General features: G+C 36.3%; 2 protein-coding genes across 3 annotated transcripts in view; both read left to right on the forward strand.

Annotated features, from left to right (window-relative positions):
- Nucleotides 1-4,236, forward strand: part of LOC122249893 (alanine aminotransferase 1) — a 40,600-nt gene extending 36,364 nt beyond the window's left edge. For both annotated transcript variants that reach the window (XM_043011074.2, XM_086544772.1), the window contains 7 exons: nucleotides 205-284; nucleotides 395-515; nucleotides 703-824; nucleotides 1,051-1,236; nucleotides 1,377-1,525; nucleotides 2,461-2,594; nucleotides 2,767-4,236. In XM_043011074.2, the coding sequence (XP_042867008.2) occupies nucleotides 205-284; nucleotides 395-515; nucleotides 703-824; nucleotides 1,051-1,236; nucleotides 1,377-1,525; nucleotides 2,461-2,551 (749 nt within the window). In that variant the 3' untranslated portion in view covers nucleotides 2,552-2,594; nucleotides 2,767-4,236. The remainder of the gene's footprint in view (nucleotides 1-204; nucleotides 285-394; nucleotides 516-702; nucleotides 825-1,050; nucleotides 1,237-1,376; nucleotides 1,526-2,460; nucleotides 2,595-2,766) is intronic.
- A 3,422-nt stretch (nucleotides 4,237-7,658) lies between these two features.
- LOC122249887 (tRNA methyltransferase 10 homolog A) lies at nucleotides 7,659-10,556 on the forward strand. Its single transcript, XM_043011066.2, has 2 exons — nucleotides 7,659-7,803; nucleotides 9,197-10,556. Exon 2 carries the CDS (start codon nucleotides 9,214-9,216, stop codon nucleotides 10,222-10,224), a length of 1,011 nt encoding a protein of 336 aa, XP_042867000.2. The 5' UTR covers nucleotides 7,659-7,803; nucleotides 9,197-9,213; the 3' UTR covers nucleotides 10,225-10,556.
- Nucleotides 10,557-15,752: the final 5,196 nt, after the last annotated feature.

Below are 15,752 nucleotides of genomic sequence, written 5' to 3' on the forward strand. Positions count from 1 at the left end.
TTCACTCCCATTTTTTGTCTGGTTATTTCAGTGAAGGCATAGTCTTAGGGCTTTATAAAGCTTTTCTGATATTTTTTTACACTATATATTGAGGAATAGGTTTTATGAGTTGATTAATGTATACCTTATATTTCTTGAGGAGTAGGTTTTATGAATCAATCTATGTGTAAGCTTTTTTGTTATGCATCATCTGTTTTCTGACAGGAAATGTGCTTTCAAGAGAAAATATTGAAGGAATCATCAAGTTTGCCCATGAGAGGAACCTCTTCCTGTTTGCTGATGAGGTACAGATTAAAAGGGAAATGTTGTTAATTATTAACTTACTGTCATTCTGAGAACATGTTATTTGTTTCCATTAATAGACTTACCATTAACCAGTGATCTAACTTTCCAGGTGTATCAGGATAATGTGTATGCAGAGGGAAGCAAATTCCACTCATTCAAGAAGGTGCTGATGGAGATGGGTGAGCCCTACAGCAAGATGGAGCTTGCATCGTTCATGTCTTGCTCCAAAGGTGAGTCACCGTCTCAACAAGGATAGTGCGGTTTGTGTGTGAATGTTTAAACTAAGCTTTTCACCATGTTCTTGTATGTCTGTAGATGATGATTCTCATGAATATGTTTATTTGATTTTAGATATTTTGAATTCTCCCAGTTATTATTATTTTCCACTGATACACAACTCTTTCCCAAACTATGCAGGATACATGGGTGAATGCGGACTGCGAGGAGGCTATGCAGAAATCATTAATTTGGACCCAAGTGTCAAGGCCATGTACCTAAAGAGTATTTCAGCCAAGCTCTGTCCCACAACTTTGGGCCAGGTAAAGTGTACTTGGATGTGTAATGATATTGTTGTATATGTCTTAATGAAGTAATGGGGTGTGTATATTTTTCTCTTTTTATCTTATGATTGTGGCAGATACAACCTGGTAGATTTAATTTTTGTATATCTAAGTCCATAAATGTCTAGCCATTCTTTACCTCTATGATATAATTCCAATTTTATTTACCTACTCTAAATTTAATACAGCAACCATACCCCCACAGGCTGTAATGGAGTGTGTAGTCAACCCTCCTCGGGAAGGAGAGCCTTCCTACGAGTCATTCATGAAGGAAAAGGAAGGTATTCTGAGTTCTCTGGCGGAACGGGCGAAGATGGTTGCGGAAACTTTCAACTCCGTGTCCGGAATGACTTGTAATACAGTTCAGGGGGCAATGTATGCCTTCCCACAGGTATTTGTGCATTGCTTTATTGTTTCACTCTGCATTTATGTCAGATTGAATATAAACCATTTATAACATGTTGGGTTACCTCTAATGATGGTATAGTTGATGATTTATTTAAAATAATTCTATTTCTTTCATTGTTGCAGATCACTTTGCCAGAAAAGGCAATTGAGGCTGCCAAGAATGCAGGTCAGGCTGCAGATGTTTTTTATGCATTCCAGCTTCTAGAGAACACAGGCATCTGCATTGTCCCAGGCTCAGGCTTTGGCCAGCGACCAGGAACCTATCATTTCAGGTATTCTTATGATTGAATACGGAAAATAATATTGTTTTATTTCATACATAGTGATGGCTTCACAGGGGTTTTGTCAGCAGGGAGTCAGTTACAAGGCCTACCCCATTCATTGAATTTCCAAGATTTTTTTTTTTTATCTTATTACTATTATTATTTTTATTAACTTTATAATGATAATATAATTATTATTAATGATAACATTAATTGCGAAAAAAAGTGAGAGAACGAAAACCTTTACCTGAAAATTAAAGCAATGGGATAAGCAGATGAGGTCAGGTAGACCTAGTTATTAAGTTCTTAGTGATTAAGCACTTTTGGGGCCATTTGTGTAGAAAGAATTATAAACAAAAGTTATTGAGGGATATGTGCATATTCTCAGTATCAGTAAGTTACATTATATTTTTTAAGATTCTGAAAAATTTATTCAAGAATTGATTAAGAGGACATTCAGATGAGTACAGCATTGAGCAGATGTGTAGAATCCTTTTTTTTTTTTTACCATGAAAATGAGTGTATTGTGATCTTCACTGCTAATGCTGATGATCAAGGTCTTTGTAAGTTCTCATCATGGGTTTGGAGATGACATATTCAAGCTAAGCTTTTAAGATATGAAATTTACATAACATTCCAACACTTGTTATCTGCAAAGTCAGCGACAGACTATCCACATCCAGAATGGACGTATTGTTGCCTCATACTCTCCACCACACACTGTACCCATAACATTCTGTCCTAGAACCTTCTCTTTGTTTGCTGTTTGTATCATTCTTATCATACTGCTCTATTAATACTTTTTAATGTCAGAGGCATATAAGCATGCATGACTATTTCATTTGTGTATGTGACAGTCTAATACACAAGAACAAAGAGAACATTAGTAATGCTCCTGAAACTAAACACGAGTGTAATCACCACCTTTTCTCTCTCCTTTCCAGAACCACTATCTTGCCGCAGCCTGACAAACTCAAGGTCATGCTCGAGAAGTTCCGTGAATTCCACGCCAACTTCCTCAAGCTCTATGAGTAAATTGATGATTCTGCTTGTCTGCTCATAAACTAAAAGAAATATTGTAAGTTCATAAGGTTGTGATGCTGTTATATATGTGTGTGTGTGTGTGTGAGTGCGAGTGATATTTTTTTCTGTGATGTCATATATATGCACCATACCAGGGTACACACCTGATTTATGGTATCTCTGCATGTTTTGATATATGAAGAGTAACTTTTTATTTATTTTTCCAGATGCTCATCTTAGAAATTTTCACCTTGGAGAAGAGGAATACAAAGGAAATAACTTAGTGGTCTGGGGAAATATTAACACATTTCAGCAACATATCTTTAAAGAGATAAGGAACCTATTCTCAAGCTATCACAGGGTAACAAGTGTTGACTGTGGCTCTTATCACCACCTGCAAGCTGTGGCTGCAGGGTCACCTTTGCACAGCATTTACTTGGAACTAATGATCATATGGGGAGTACAACTAAATGAAGTTGATTTGAGAAATTGGCTTCATGTCCATCATCGTTATTTTAACTTTTTAACTTAACTTTTTTTTTTTTTATAAGTTTGTGTTATGATATGCTGACAAGCACAAGTTATGACAGCTCTTTATCTTTTTTTCTTTTTTCTTTTTTTTTCTTGTATAAAGTAGTATAAAAAGAACACTGTTTTATCAGCATGTTATAGTGCTGCAGTGTTATTATTTTGAAGAATGGTGTTAATGTTTTGACAGATATATAATTTCCCATAATTTGTTTTTCACATCACTTGGTAAATTAAAGATAAAATGTAAATACTACATTCAATAGCTTCAAGTTGAAGTTTTGATACGGCTAACTGTAACATTAGCTTTTCTTCTTCTTTCTTATTTTCTTCTTTTTCCTTCCTCATACCCTCACAAATAAAGTGAACGGTTAATGAACTATATGACTACGGTTGTACGGGAAGCTATGTATTATACTTAGTAGTATTATGTTGGAAAAGGCATACAGTATTCTATATGTCTGAATAAAAGACAAGCCAATTATGTATACTAGGTAAGCATAAAGTGGAACTAGATATGTGTACTTGCCAACATTGGCTGCTTAGTATGTGAAAGTGTGTTTTTAGAAATGTGTAGGGGAATAGTTCATGAATTTTCTTAATGAAAATAAATAATTTAACGAAAGATGTATCATAATGTCTTGCTAAGAATAATTATGATTCAAAATTTTTAACAATAATTTAAAGAATATATATGCATATACAAAATCTATAAAGATCAATTGAAATCAGTAAATAATAATGTTTACAATTTTCACAAAACTATGATACTCAATAATTTATCAAGAAAAAAAGAACATGTACATGTGAATAGACCTATTAAAAAAGTTGATTTGTTGTTATAACAAGTGGAAAAGCGTACAAGCTACATCAGTATAGACCCAATACAAGCTCACCACAAAGATGCATGTCTCACAAACTCACAAACTCACATCGTGCAAAAGAAGAGCAAACAAGCTGAACATTATATTGCAAGGAACACCTCTAACCTCAAACAAATTCACACTGTTGACATCGCATTCAAGCCCATCATTGGAGACCCATAGTCAGTTTTCTTCACATACCTGAAATGATACCAAGCTGTGATATCCATGTCTTGCTGCAACACGAAAGCCGATTAGCGTGGGAAAAGTAATAGTTGTATTAGTCCGAATAAATATATGATTATTCTTGTCGTGTTTTCCTTTTACCACCTGTTTTTCTCTCTTTTTAGAGATAAGTTTTTAAAATGGGGTAAATTCTTTGTAGATGCTGTGATAGATTGATAGAAAAAAATCTTTTTAATTTGAAAGGTGCCATGGTTTTGGTATATTACAATTATGGTTTTTAGTAAAGGTGAGAGCTTTCATGACTCTGAAAATAATTTTGACATCTAAATACCATGTAAATAGAGTACTCAGCAAATGTAGAGTGAGTGAGAGAGTGTCTGTTCAAGCATATTAAACCTCTTTTCATCTGAAAGTTTCTCTGTGCAGATGAGTGGGCAATTACACAAGTAAATAAGAATTCGGAACCATGCCACCCAAGGACACAAACACTTTGTATCTCATAATGAATGTAACAAAAAGAGTAACAGGTGTCTTCCATAGGGACAACCACTACATAAACAACACAATAGATTTACAGAAAGATGGATAAACATCCATATTAGTGTCTACATTCAAGGTCCTCGGAGCCGGAGATATCGGAAACATCCAAGGAACACTAAGAGCTTAAAAAGGAATTCATTAAACCTCGGCAGACAGGTGTTGTGACGTCATAACACAGTTGCAATAGTGTTTTGTAGTTGAAATAATGCAAAGCAGTTCTAAAGTTGATTTTTTTTTGGTTTTTAGGATCTCTATTTGCCTTATAATACAAAATTAGGATTACTTTCAAATCACAAAGGCATCACGATTTCTTCGTTATTTGTCGTTGGGGTTTTTTCTTTCGTAAAAGTTTACTTGAAAGAAAGAAAATTTCCTTTTTTTAAAACGGTTAACGGTGCAGAGGGAGGAGAGTGTCCCGTCGCTAATGAAACTGGTATCGATGGATTCCGTTCACCTATTTAGATGTGAGTGTGATCCGCGATTCGATCCCTAGAACCCGCAATCTTGGTCCCGATAGACGGGGAAGGGCATGAAGATCAGGGAAGTTGCGGGGTAAAATGATAATAATAAGCAATAAGCACATATATAAGCCAAGAATACACTCATATTAACTAACCACCTCACTTTATGTAAAGTTGATGCTTGTCATAGCCAACGGGGGCTTCGCCTCCCCCTCCCCCCTCTGGATGCCTTGGCCAAAGGAGGCTTCGCCTGTACCCCCCCTAATCGGAGCATTTCGTGCCCCTTACTCCTGAGTCTCTCATGGAGCTGCGCAACGCTAGGGCAGACTGACACCTAGCCAAGGTTAACTTAGGTAGGTCATTGGGTCACGATGTTATTTAAGATCATTTCGAGGTCCACGCAATTGGCACGACGTAGGCAACCGCGGATCACTGTGGACACGATACGCCACTCAAGGGGGAATCGCAGGGTATTGTGGGATGCAGGTGGCATTATAGTGTTTGTGTGACATATGTATGTGTAATTTCATATTATTATCCCTATTTTACCCCGCAATTTCCCTGGTCTCCTTCATGCTCTTTCCTGGTATCGAGACCAAGGTTGCGGGTTATAGGGGTCGAGTGGCGGGTCAAACTGACTATATATTTGGGTAGTTGCTTCCCCCTTATCCTCTTACATCCCTGCGTCTCCCTTTATCCTCAGACCTGGAGATGAAATCCAGGTGGATTTCGAAAGTGTTGTCTCATTTTCTAATACATTTATTTTGTGCATAATGGGGTTTTCCTGCCATCTGAATAGTAGAAGGTGAGAGAAAATCCATCGATGCCAGATTCGTAGTAATGAGCAACGCAGCACTATTATGAATATCTACCTATTTTTAGTCTATTACAACACTGATAAAGCCTGTCAAATAAGCCTCACGATATAGTAAAATCATAAAATGACGAACGCAAAAAAGACCTGTATTACAAGAGTGAATAAAAGAAAAAGCGAAAGTCTGTGATATGTTGCTCCCTCGATCTAAAATAAAACCAGTCTAAAGTACCGCGAAGGTGGCGCTAGTGCCCGTCTTGAGACTAGAACAAGCAATTCTACCCCCGCATCCAACGGGTTAATCAATATTTTAGCATGAACCAAGTGGAAAACACAACAGACAATTCAGAGAATGTCAACACTCACCTTTGGTTTCAATGTGCCCCTTGAAGTTTTTCAGTGTTGGTCCCGTACCCAGACTAAACGTACCAGGAAGGTTAAAGAGAAATGCATGGTTTATCAACTTATACATACATACATATTATAGATATGGAGTAGACACATGTATAATATGTATATTATACATATTCAATCATTGAATCTATGATCTAGTGCTGAAAGGAACTAGTTACTATCATAAGGAAATTCTAAATGATTAGCTGCTACCTTTACATTTTTTTTTTAATCATTGCGATAATAACTAGCGTTACATACAGTTAGTTGCAGCTAGTAATTAGTAATGGTAATAATTAAGTGAATATGTGATTGCCTAAGAAAAAAACATAATCACACGTAATTTTCCAATAAATTAATTTAAGAACACATTCAAAACCGAAGTATTTTGAGAAACCAGTCACGTACCAAAAAAATTCTGCTCCTGTACATACTGGGAGAATAATTTCAGTAACCAGTTGTTAATTATGTACTCCACCACGTCTTCGGAGACATTATAGTACCAGAGATATGTTCACACCTATGAAAGCACTATCAGAAAATACACCTACGAAAATAATAAAACAAGCCCCCGCCACCACATGACTCAGGTCTTGCTAACAGCTGTATAAAACTACAGACAGCATTTTGAAGATAATGAACTTTAGGAAGCATAAGCAATTTTTAGTGCTAACCTCTGGATATTCTTGGAACCCGTAATGTGTCCAACACGTAGACTTTTACCTCAGGACCTGTGGCATCTGTTGCAGAACCGACAAGAATAACTGAGTAGTATATATATATATATATATATATATATATATATATATATATATATATATATATATATATATATGTGTGTGTGTGTGTGTGTGTGTGTGTGTGTGTGTGTGTGTGTGTGTGTGTGTGTGTGTGTGTGTATGTATGATATATGTGTGAAAATATATGCATGCATATGTATATATATGTATATATGTATATATATATATATATATATATATTTATATGTACATATATATGTATATATATATATATATATATGTATATATATACATACATATATATATGTATATATATAAATTGTATATATATATGTATATATATATATATATATATATATATATATATATATATATATATATATATATATATATATATATATATATGTATGTATGTATGTATGTATGCATAAATATGCACATATATGTGTATCGACATACACTAGGAGACGTATTTTCCAAGGGTGTAGCAAAGTAGAAATTTAATATATAATGCTAAATTTCCCTGATAACCGTGATAAACAAAAATGACAATCCGTCGCCAGTTCCATGTGCATGCGGATTCACGCGGATACACACACGATCCTTAGACGAACGCCACACGAACACGTGAAGAACTCGATATGTTGCGAGAATGTCCAATCATCTAAGCCATTCGTGCCTTTTAACGCCTGGTTGCGTCTAGGAGCGTCCATATCTGACTAAGAAAGAGAAGGAGAAGGTGAGATTTGGCCGAGAGGAGAAGAGAGACAGGGTGATAAAAGGGACATATGAAGAGGGGAAAAAATGCATACGTCTATTGTTTTTTTCCGTAATTTATTTAGTATATATGAAAGTCGTTCATTGTTTTTTTGTTTGTATCAAGCCTTTTATTCTGTTCGATCATTCCATAAATGGCGGAGTTGGAAAAATTATAACAAGTGTCTACCATTTTCATTAAAAATTAGTCATAAAAATATTGGGTATATTGTTCGTGTTCTCCCTTCTATCTCAACCCCAAATAAACTAATGATTAATGCAGCTAATTAATTCAGCCACTAGATAATTCACAAAGTTCGACTAATACCCTAATTGATTTAAAAGGGATTTAATGTCTCTCTTATATTCTTATTTTCTTATGGCTTTTCAGGTCGTCAGTTTTATCTCAGTCTTGTGCGATTTATTTACTCTGTTACTTGTTGAATGAGTGAAAGAGAGATGAGTAATTACCCTCATTGTACGTATTGGGAGTTCAGATATTGACAGTCAAGGGATATTATGTATATATACATTTATATATAGATATTGCAATCCAGAATAGAGCTAGGTCGTGGCCTCACTGCCTTGCATGCGGGCAAAGGTCAATAAACCTATCCTGGACACGTTCGGTCAAGAGAGATTTTGAACGGCTTCCTTGTCGGATGATTATAAATTGTTTAGGAAATCTTCAAAAGCTATCTTGATAGAATATACTTGTTGACTGGTTATGGCTGGAGAGGAGCCCCTGTGTGTCCATTTTGAGGTTCGACTACACTGCCGACCATCACACACTGAGGTCAAGCTATTTAGCAGTGAACGTGATTTTGTTTTGTGTATAAGTCCATATTGTTCATTCTTTGTATCTTCACAAGGATATGGTTTAAAGTGAAATTTGTTTTCAGAAAAGATCTATGGGTATAGTAGTTTATATTTTCTCAGGTAATGAAAAAGAATACATCAAAATATCAAAAGTTATTATGAAAGGACCATGGAGGAGCCAACTTTGATTGCTCTTCCTCCTTCATAAGAGAAATATAGCTTTGCAAATGTTGAAGTTCAATGTCCTAAGCCTTACATTCCAAATTTTCAGTTTAACAAAGAAAATTATTATTTTCATGCAAGTTCACTTGATTATTTGTTTATTTTTTAGGTTATGTTTATGTATCTAGCTATATCTATTTTTTATTTTATTTTATTTTTTTAGTAAAGGTTATTGTATAAAGGCATTCCGATCCCAGTTTCATATTTGAAAATTTAAAGATAAAGATTTTTTTTCTACTCTGATGAGCTATGTTGTACATTCTTCTATTATAAATATATAAAGGCAAAAGAATGGCTATATTACCTTATTTTAAAATTCATATCTTCTGTTTCAGGTTCGTTTGCCAGCACAATGGAATCAACAGAAACTATCAATGGTGTTCATGCAGAGGATGTGATTCTTGACAACAGAACTCCCTCAGTTGTTGAAAACAGCAGCGTCAACAACAACGACACTAAACCTGAATCTGTTCCGAAGGAGAGTGCCAATGGAGGAGAAACTCAGGCCTTGTCCAAGAGACAGAAGAAGAAGCTCCTTAAAAAACAGAAGTGGAATGACACGAAAGCAGAGAGAAGAAAGAGGGAGCGGGAGAAGTTGAAGAAGAGATTGGTGGAGAAGAGGGCGGCCGGAGAGCCCTGTGGCAACATCAGGAAGAAGTTGAAGCAGATGACCATGGCAACTAGTTCGTGCAAGCAGCGAGTCGTCGTCGATATGTCCTTTGATGACCTCATGATTGAGAAGCATTTGTCTCAGTGTGTTAAACAAGTTAGCCGTTGTTATAGTGCCAATCGGAGAGTCAGTAGCCCCATGCAACTCTATGTCACGAGCTTTGAGGGGAAATGTGCAGAGGTCATGTCCAAACAGAACGGATACGAACACTGGGACGTGTACTTTAAAAAAGAGAATTATATGGATATTTTCCCAAAAGAAGACTTAGTTTACCTCTCAAGTGAATCAAAGAATGTGATTACTACAGTTGATGAGAATAAAGTTTATGTTATTGGAGGCTTGGTAGACCACAATGTGCATAAAGGATTGTGCCTTAAGTTGGCTGAGGAGAAAGGTATTGCTCATGGGAGGCTCCCAATAGATGAATTCATTGAGATGAAGACGCGGAAAGTGTTAACCATCGACCACGTGTTCCGCATCATCCTTGGAGTCACCGAAGGGGGTTCATGGAAGGAAGCTTTCCTGAAAACCATCCCAGCAAGAAAGGGAGCGGTGGGCAAGGACGAGGAAAATGACTGTGATGATTCTGAAGTAGATAAAGAGGCAACTAACAATTCAAGTAACAAGAGTGAGGAAAACTCTTCAGAAAGCAAAGAGATTGTAGACAAAGGTGACGATGCTGAGAAGAGCTGATATTGACAAGCATAGGCCGTTTATTGTTACCTGAATTGTATTCTCTGCCTGTTCTCTTTTGTTGTTTTTTATTTTCTTTTTTAATGGATGCCAAGTTTATATGTATATTTATAATCACCTGGTATTTATGAGGATGATCAGGTTGAAAGGAATATTTGACAGTTATATGAGAGTTGTGAAGAAATGCCATGGTTTGTATATTTTTATTGTTTGTATTATTTGCTCAATGCAAAGTAGGAAAAAAGGTTGAAAGAAAGGCTTTCACTTTTAGTCCAAGCACACATATATGCCATGACAAAACTGTATCAGAAATCATATGGTTATATAAATGACTTTGTTGTTTTATTCTTAGTATCCTTTACTAAAGTGCAAATATATCTAAAAAAAAATCAAATCAATAAATATTTGTGGATAGATACATGGAACACAGACACAAACTAATTGTAGAGAAAAAGTCAAATTGTTCTTCAAACTTATTGAAATGTTTTACACTAAGAATGTGAGAGAACTCAATTCCTGCACATGCCATATAAAAAGAATGTAAAAATTACTTCTGAGGCATAGTGTGGACACTTTTTCACATAGCAGAAAACTAGGTACTCCATATAAAAGAATAAATAATAATATCCAAACTTTAATAAGCTGTAATAATTGCTGTTTAAATTCTGTAAATATACTGAAAATTTAAAATATGCTATAATTGGAAAGATTGCATAATTCTCCATATCCAGAAACAAATATGGAAAACATTTGATTTTTTTAGGTTTACATAATATTGACTAATGCACATCAACTATTTTTTCAGCCTGCCAAAATAGCACACCTAATCTTTTATATGATAATTCATATCAATGTTTTTTCTTTTCTTTACTTGATTACAAAATTTAAAACTTAACCTGCCATTTGGATAAGGATCACACACACAAACGTACACACATAAGGAAACACAAAATAAAGTATAGAAATGCATTAGTAGCAGAAAATGTCCCTTAGAGTTATTCAGGCAAAACTAAAGTAAGAAATGCCTATTTAAAACTCGGATACAGAAAGAAAATACCAATGCAAACCTAAATAAAGTGTGGGTAACATGACCATGAATAAAGTTAATGCAACAATGATAATACAGGAGTTATGTTATGGTCTATCAAAACCTACAAATACCGTAGAGATATGCTAATAAAACCAGTTCATTACAATGAAAAAAAAGATATTCAGTCAAAATAAAAACATTTTCTGAGAGAATAGAGAGAGCATTCCCCTAAAACAGGAAAATCCACAAATTGAGAAAACATCATTGCACTAGAGTGAAAGAATATATTGGAGGGAATAAGTGAAGCATGAAACACTAAAATCAGATCCATTACATGACATGCTGGAAGAATTATTTACATAATAATAAGTGGGTGTGTGTGTGTGTGAGTGTGTGTGTGTTGTTGTGTGGGTTTGGTGTGTGTGTGTGGGGTGTGGTGTTGTGTGTGTGTGTGTGGTGTGGTGTGTGTGTGTTGTGTGTTAGGTTTTGTGTGTGGTGGTGGTGTGTGTGTGTGTGGGTGTGTGTGTGTGTGTGTGTGTGTGGTTGTGTATGTGTGTGTGTGTGTTGGTGTATGTGTGTGTGAGTGTGGGGATGTGTGTGGTGTGATAGGTATGTATGTGTGGGGGGTTGTGTATGTATGTATTGTGTGTGTGGTGTGTGTGTGTGTGTGTGTGGGGGTGGTTGTGTGTTTGTGTGGGGGTGTGTGTGGGTGTGTGTGTGTTTATATGTAATATGGGGAGTGTTTTGTGTGTTTTTTGTGTGGTGTGTGTGTGTGTGTGTATGTGTTTGTGTGTTTGTGTGTGTGTGTGTGTTGTTGTGTGTGTGTGTGGTGTGTGTGTATTGTGTGTGTGTGTGTAAGGGGTGTGTGTGTAATGTGTGTGTGTGTGAGTGTGTATTTGTTGTGTGGGTGTCTTTGTGTGAGTGTGTTTGTTGTGTGTGGGTGTGTGTGTGTGTATGTGAATGTGTGTTAGGTTATTTTATATATATATAAATAATATATATATATATATATATATATGTAATAATATATATATTAGATATATATATATATATATAATATTTATATTTATATATATATATATAGATATAGGTGAGTGTGTGATTGTGTGTGTGTGTTGGTGTGTGTTGTGGGTGTTGTGTGTGTTTTATGTGTGTGTGAGTTGTGTGTAGGTGTGTGTGTGTATTGTTGTGTGTGTTGTTGTGTGTGTGTTGTGTGTTGTGTGTGTGTGTGGGGTGTATGTTAGGTGTTGTGTGTGTGGTGGTTGTGTTGTTGTGTGTGTGTGTGGGTGTTGTGTGTGTGTTGTGTGCGTGTGTGTGTGGTGTGTGTGTGTGGGTGTGTGTTGTGTGTGTGTGTGTTGTGTGTGTGTGTTGGTGTGTGTGATTGTGGATGGTTGTGTGTGGGTGTGTGTGTTGTGTGGAGGAGTGTGTTCGTGTGTGTGTGTGTGTGGGTGTGTGTGTTATGTGGTTGTGGTGTGTGTGTGTGTGGTTGTGGTGTGTGTGGTGTGTGTGTGGGGGTGTGTGTGATGTGTGTGTGGGCGTGTGTGTGATGTGTGTGTGTGTGGTGTGTGTGTTGTGTGTGTGGTGTGTTGGTGTGTGGGGGTGTGTGTGTGTGTTGTGTGGTGTGGTGTGGTGTTGTGTGTGTGTGTTATGCTGTGGGTGTGTGTGTGTGTGTGTGGGGGTGTTGAATGTGTGTGTGTGTGTGTATGTATTTAAATTGTGTGTTTGTGTGTGTTTTTGTGTGTGTGTGTGTTTGTTTGTGTTTTTGTGTGTGACTGGTGTGTGTTGTGTGTGTGTGGTGTGTGTTGTGGGGTGGGTTGGGTTGTTGTTGTGTGTTGTGTTGTGTTGTGTGTGGTGTGTTTGTGTGTGTGTTGTGTGTGGGTTTTGTGTGTGTGTGTGTGTGTATATGTATATAATATGTTTTGTGGGATAAATATGTGTTATGTGTGATATATAATAATATGTGTTGGGTGTGTGTGTTTTTGTGTGTGTGTGTAGTGTGTGTTTTGTGTGTGTTAGTGTGTGTGTGTGGTGTAGTGTGTGTGTGTGTGGTGTTGTGTGTGTGTGGGGTGGGTGTGTGTGGGATTATGTATATATATAATAGATGTGTAATATATATAGATGTGTGTATATTATGTGTTTGTGTGTGTGTGGGTGTGTTTTGTGTTTGTGTGTGTGTTTGTGTGTGTGTGTGTGTTGTGGTAGATATAATATATATAATATATTATATATTAAATATATTATAATATAATATTATATAGTATATATATATATATATATGTGTGTTGTGGGTGTGTGTGTTGTTGTGTGGTGGGTGTGTGTTGTGATGTGTGTGTTTGGTGCGTGTGTGGGGTTTGTGGATTGTTGTAAGTTTGTGGGGGTGTGTGGTTATATGTGTATGTGTGTATTTGTTGTTGTGTGTTGTTGTGTGTGTGTGTGTATGTGCGTGTGTATGTGATGTGTGTGTTTGTGTGTGGTGTTGTGTTTGTGTGTGTATGTTTGTGTTGTGTGTGTGTGTGTGTTATTGTGTGTGTGTGTGTTGTGTGTGTTGTGTGTGTTGTGTGAGTTTGTGGGTGTTGTTGGGTGTTGAGTGGTGTGGTATGTATGTATGTGATGTGTGTTGGTGTTGTGTGTGTTGTTGTGAGTGTGTATGTGTGTGTGTGTGTGTTGTGTGTGTGGGTGTGTGTGGTGTTTGTGTTGTGTGAGTGTGTGATGGTGTGTGTGTTGTGTGTTGTGTGTGAGTATGTGTGTATGTGTGTGTGTGTGTGTGTGTGTGGTGGGTGGTGTGTTTGTGTGTGTGTGGGTGGTGTGTGGGTGTCCGTGTTTGTGTGTGTGTGTGTGTGTGTGTGCGGGTGGGTGTGTGTTGTGGGTGTGTGGTGTGTTTGTGTGTGTGGTGTGTTGTGTGTGGGTGTGTGTTGTGGGTGTTGTGTGTTTGTTTGGGGTGTGTGGGGTTGGTGTGTGTGGTGTGTGTTGTGTGTGTGTGAGTTTTGTGTGTGTGTGTTGTGTTGTGTGTGTGTGTGGTGTGTGTGGGGGTGAGTGGTGTGTTTGTGTGTGTTGGTGGGGGTGTGGTTGAGTGTTGTGTGTGGTTTGATTGTTGTGGTGTTTGAGTTTGTGTGAGTGTGGGAGAGTGGGTGTGTGTGAAGTTGTGTGAGGTGGTTGTTGGGAGAGTTGTGTGTGTTATTCGATTGAGATTTGGATATTATTTCACTTGATATTGTACTGTGTAGTTAGTGATGTAGTATAATATATATTTTGATAAATTTATATAAAACATACAAAACTATAAAGGAGCTACAGCTCAGAGACTGTACTAGCTGGCGCAGCTCCGCGACGCCTGCGGTGTCGTGTGACTGTTATTACGTCTTGCGCCCTCGGGTCCCTACCGTAGCGTTAGACGTCCTTGATCTATATAATATATAATAATTATTTATTTTATTATTTATATTTATGGGAAAATTATATTATATATACATATAAGTTTTATATAATTTTCTCTCTCTCTCTTCTCTCTCTCTCTCTTCTCTCTCTCTCTCTCTTTTTTTATTTATATATATATATATATTTATAATATAAATATATATATAATATATACATAATATTTATTTTATTATTTTTTATACATTGTCATGATATCTGTCATCAGACCAAAATCTTGTGTGTCATCATTTATGCTATGAAACCTATCAACAGTGGGTTAATGACCATAATATGCAAATCGCATCAGCATTATGTCAAAAAACAGAAAAAAGTAGAGGCAAACGTGAACACAAGACCTATTAATTTTGTCAATGATAACCTTGATTATGAATGTGATTGTACCAAATGAATAACGTAGATATTTAGTGATTGACCTAATATAAAAAAGACAAGCTGAAGCACTGTATATGCATCCAATGGCTAGGTGATAATAATAATAATCTTGACTGTGATTATGATATTGCTATGCCAATAACAAATGTTTACTAAATAACTCAGGAACAAAGGAAGACAATCAGAAAAACTCTGTCTTTGAATCTCAAGGCATTTTCATAGGCTGTTGTATTAATATTGGCAGCTCATCCTGCATTGGCATGTTAATATACTACCTCGTGTTTAGGTTCATTTTTCCATGGCCTGAATAAATGCCATCCATCCAGCGTCAATGGGTTATTGACAGATTTTTTTTTCTTGGGAGGGGGGGGGGGGGATTTTAAATGAACTATATTACTAAATAGAGAGGCAAGTGTTTGACTAGCACAATGTTACCCTGTATCCATATATTATCAGTGACAATTTGTTTATAAAATATTGGCTTTATAAATTGAAATTAATTATATTCATGGAATTTAACAACTATCTTAATCTCAAACAAAATCTAAATAATGGAAAAATATTGTACAGGCTGCATTTCACATTAACCTTTCAAGAAAACTATCTTTTGTACAATTTACAGATAAATCTACACAAATCACATTGTGACTCAAAAGAAATTCTCAGAAAATTATAAACACATGTCAGGATA

Source organism: Penaeus japonicus, unplaced genomic scaffold (genome assembly GCF_977035675.1).
Source record: "Penaeus japonicus unplaced genomic scaffold, GWHDUDI00000001_assembly GWHDUDI00000015, whole genome shotgun sequence".
In the NCBI taxonomy this organism is placed as follows: Eukaryota; Metazoa; Arthropoda; class Malacostraca; order Decapoda; family Penaeidae; genus Penaeus; species Penaeus japonicus.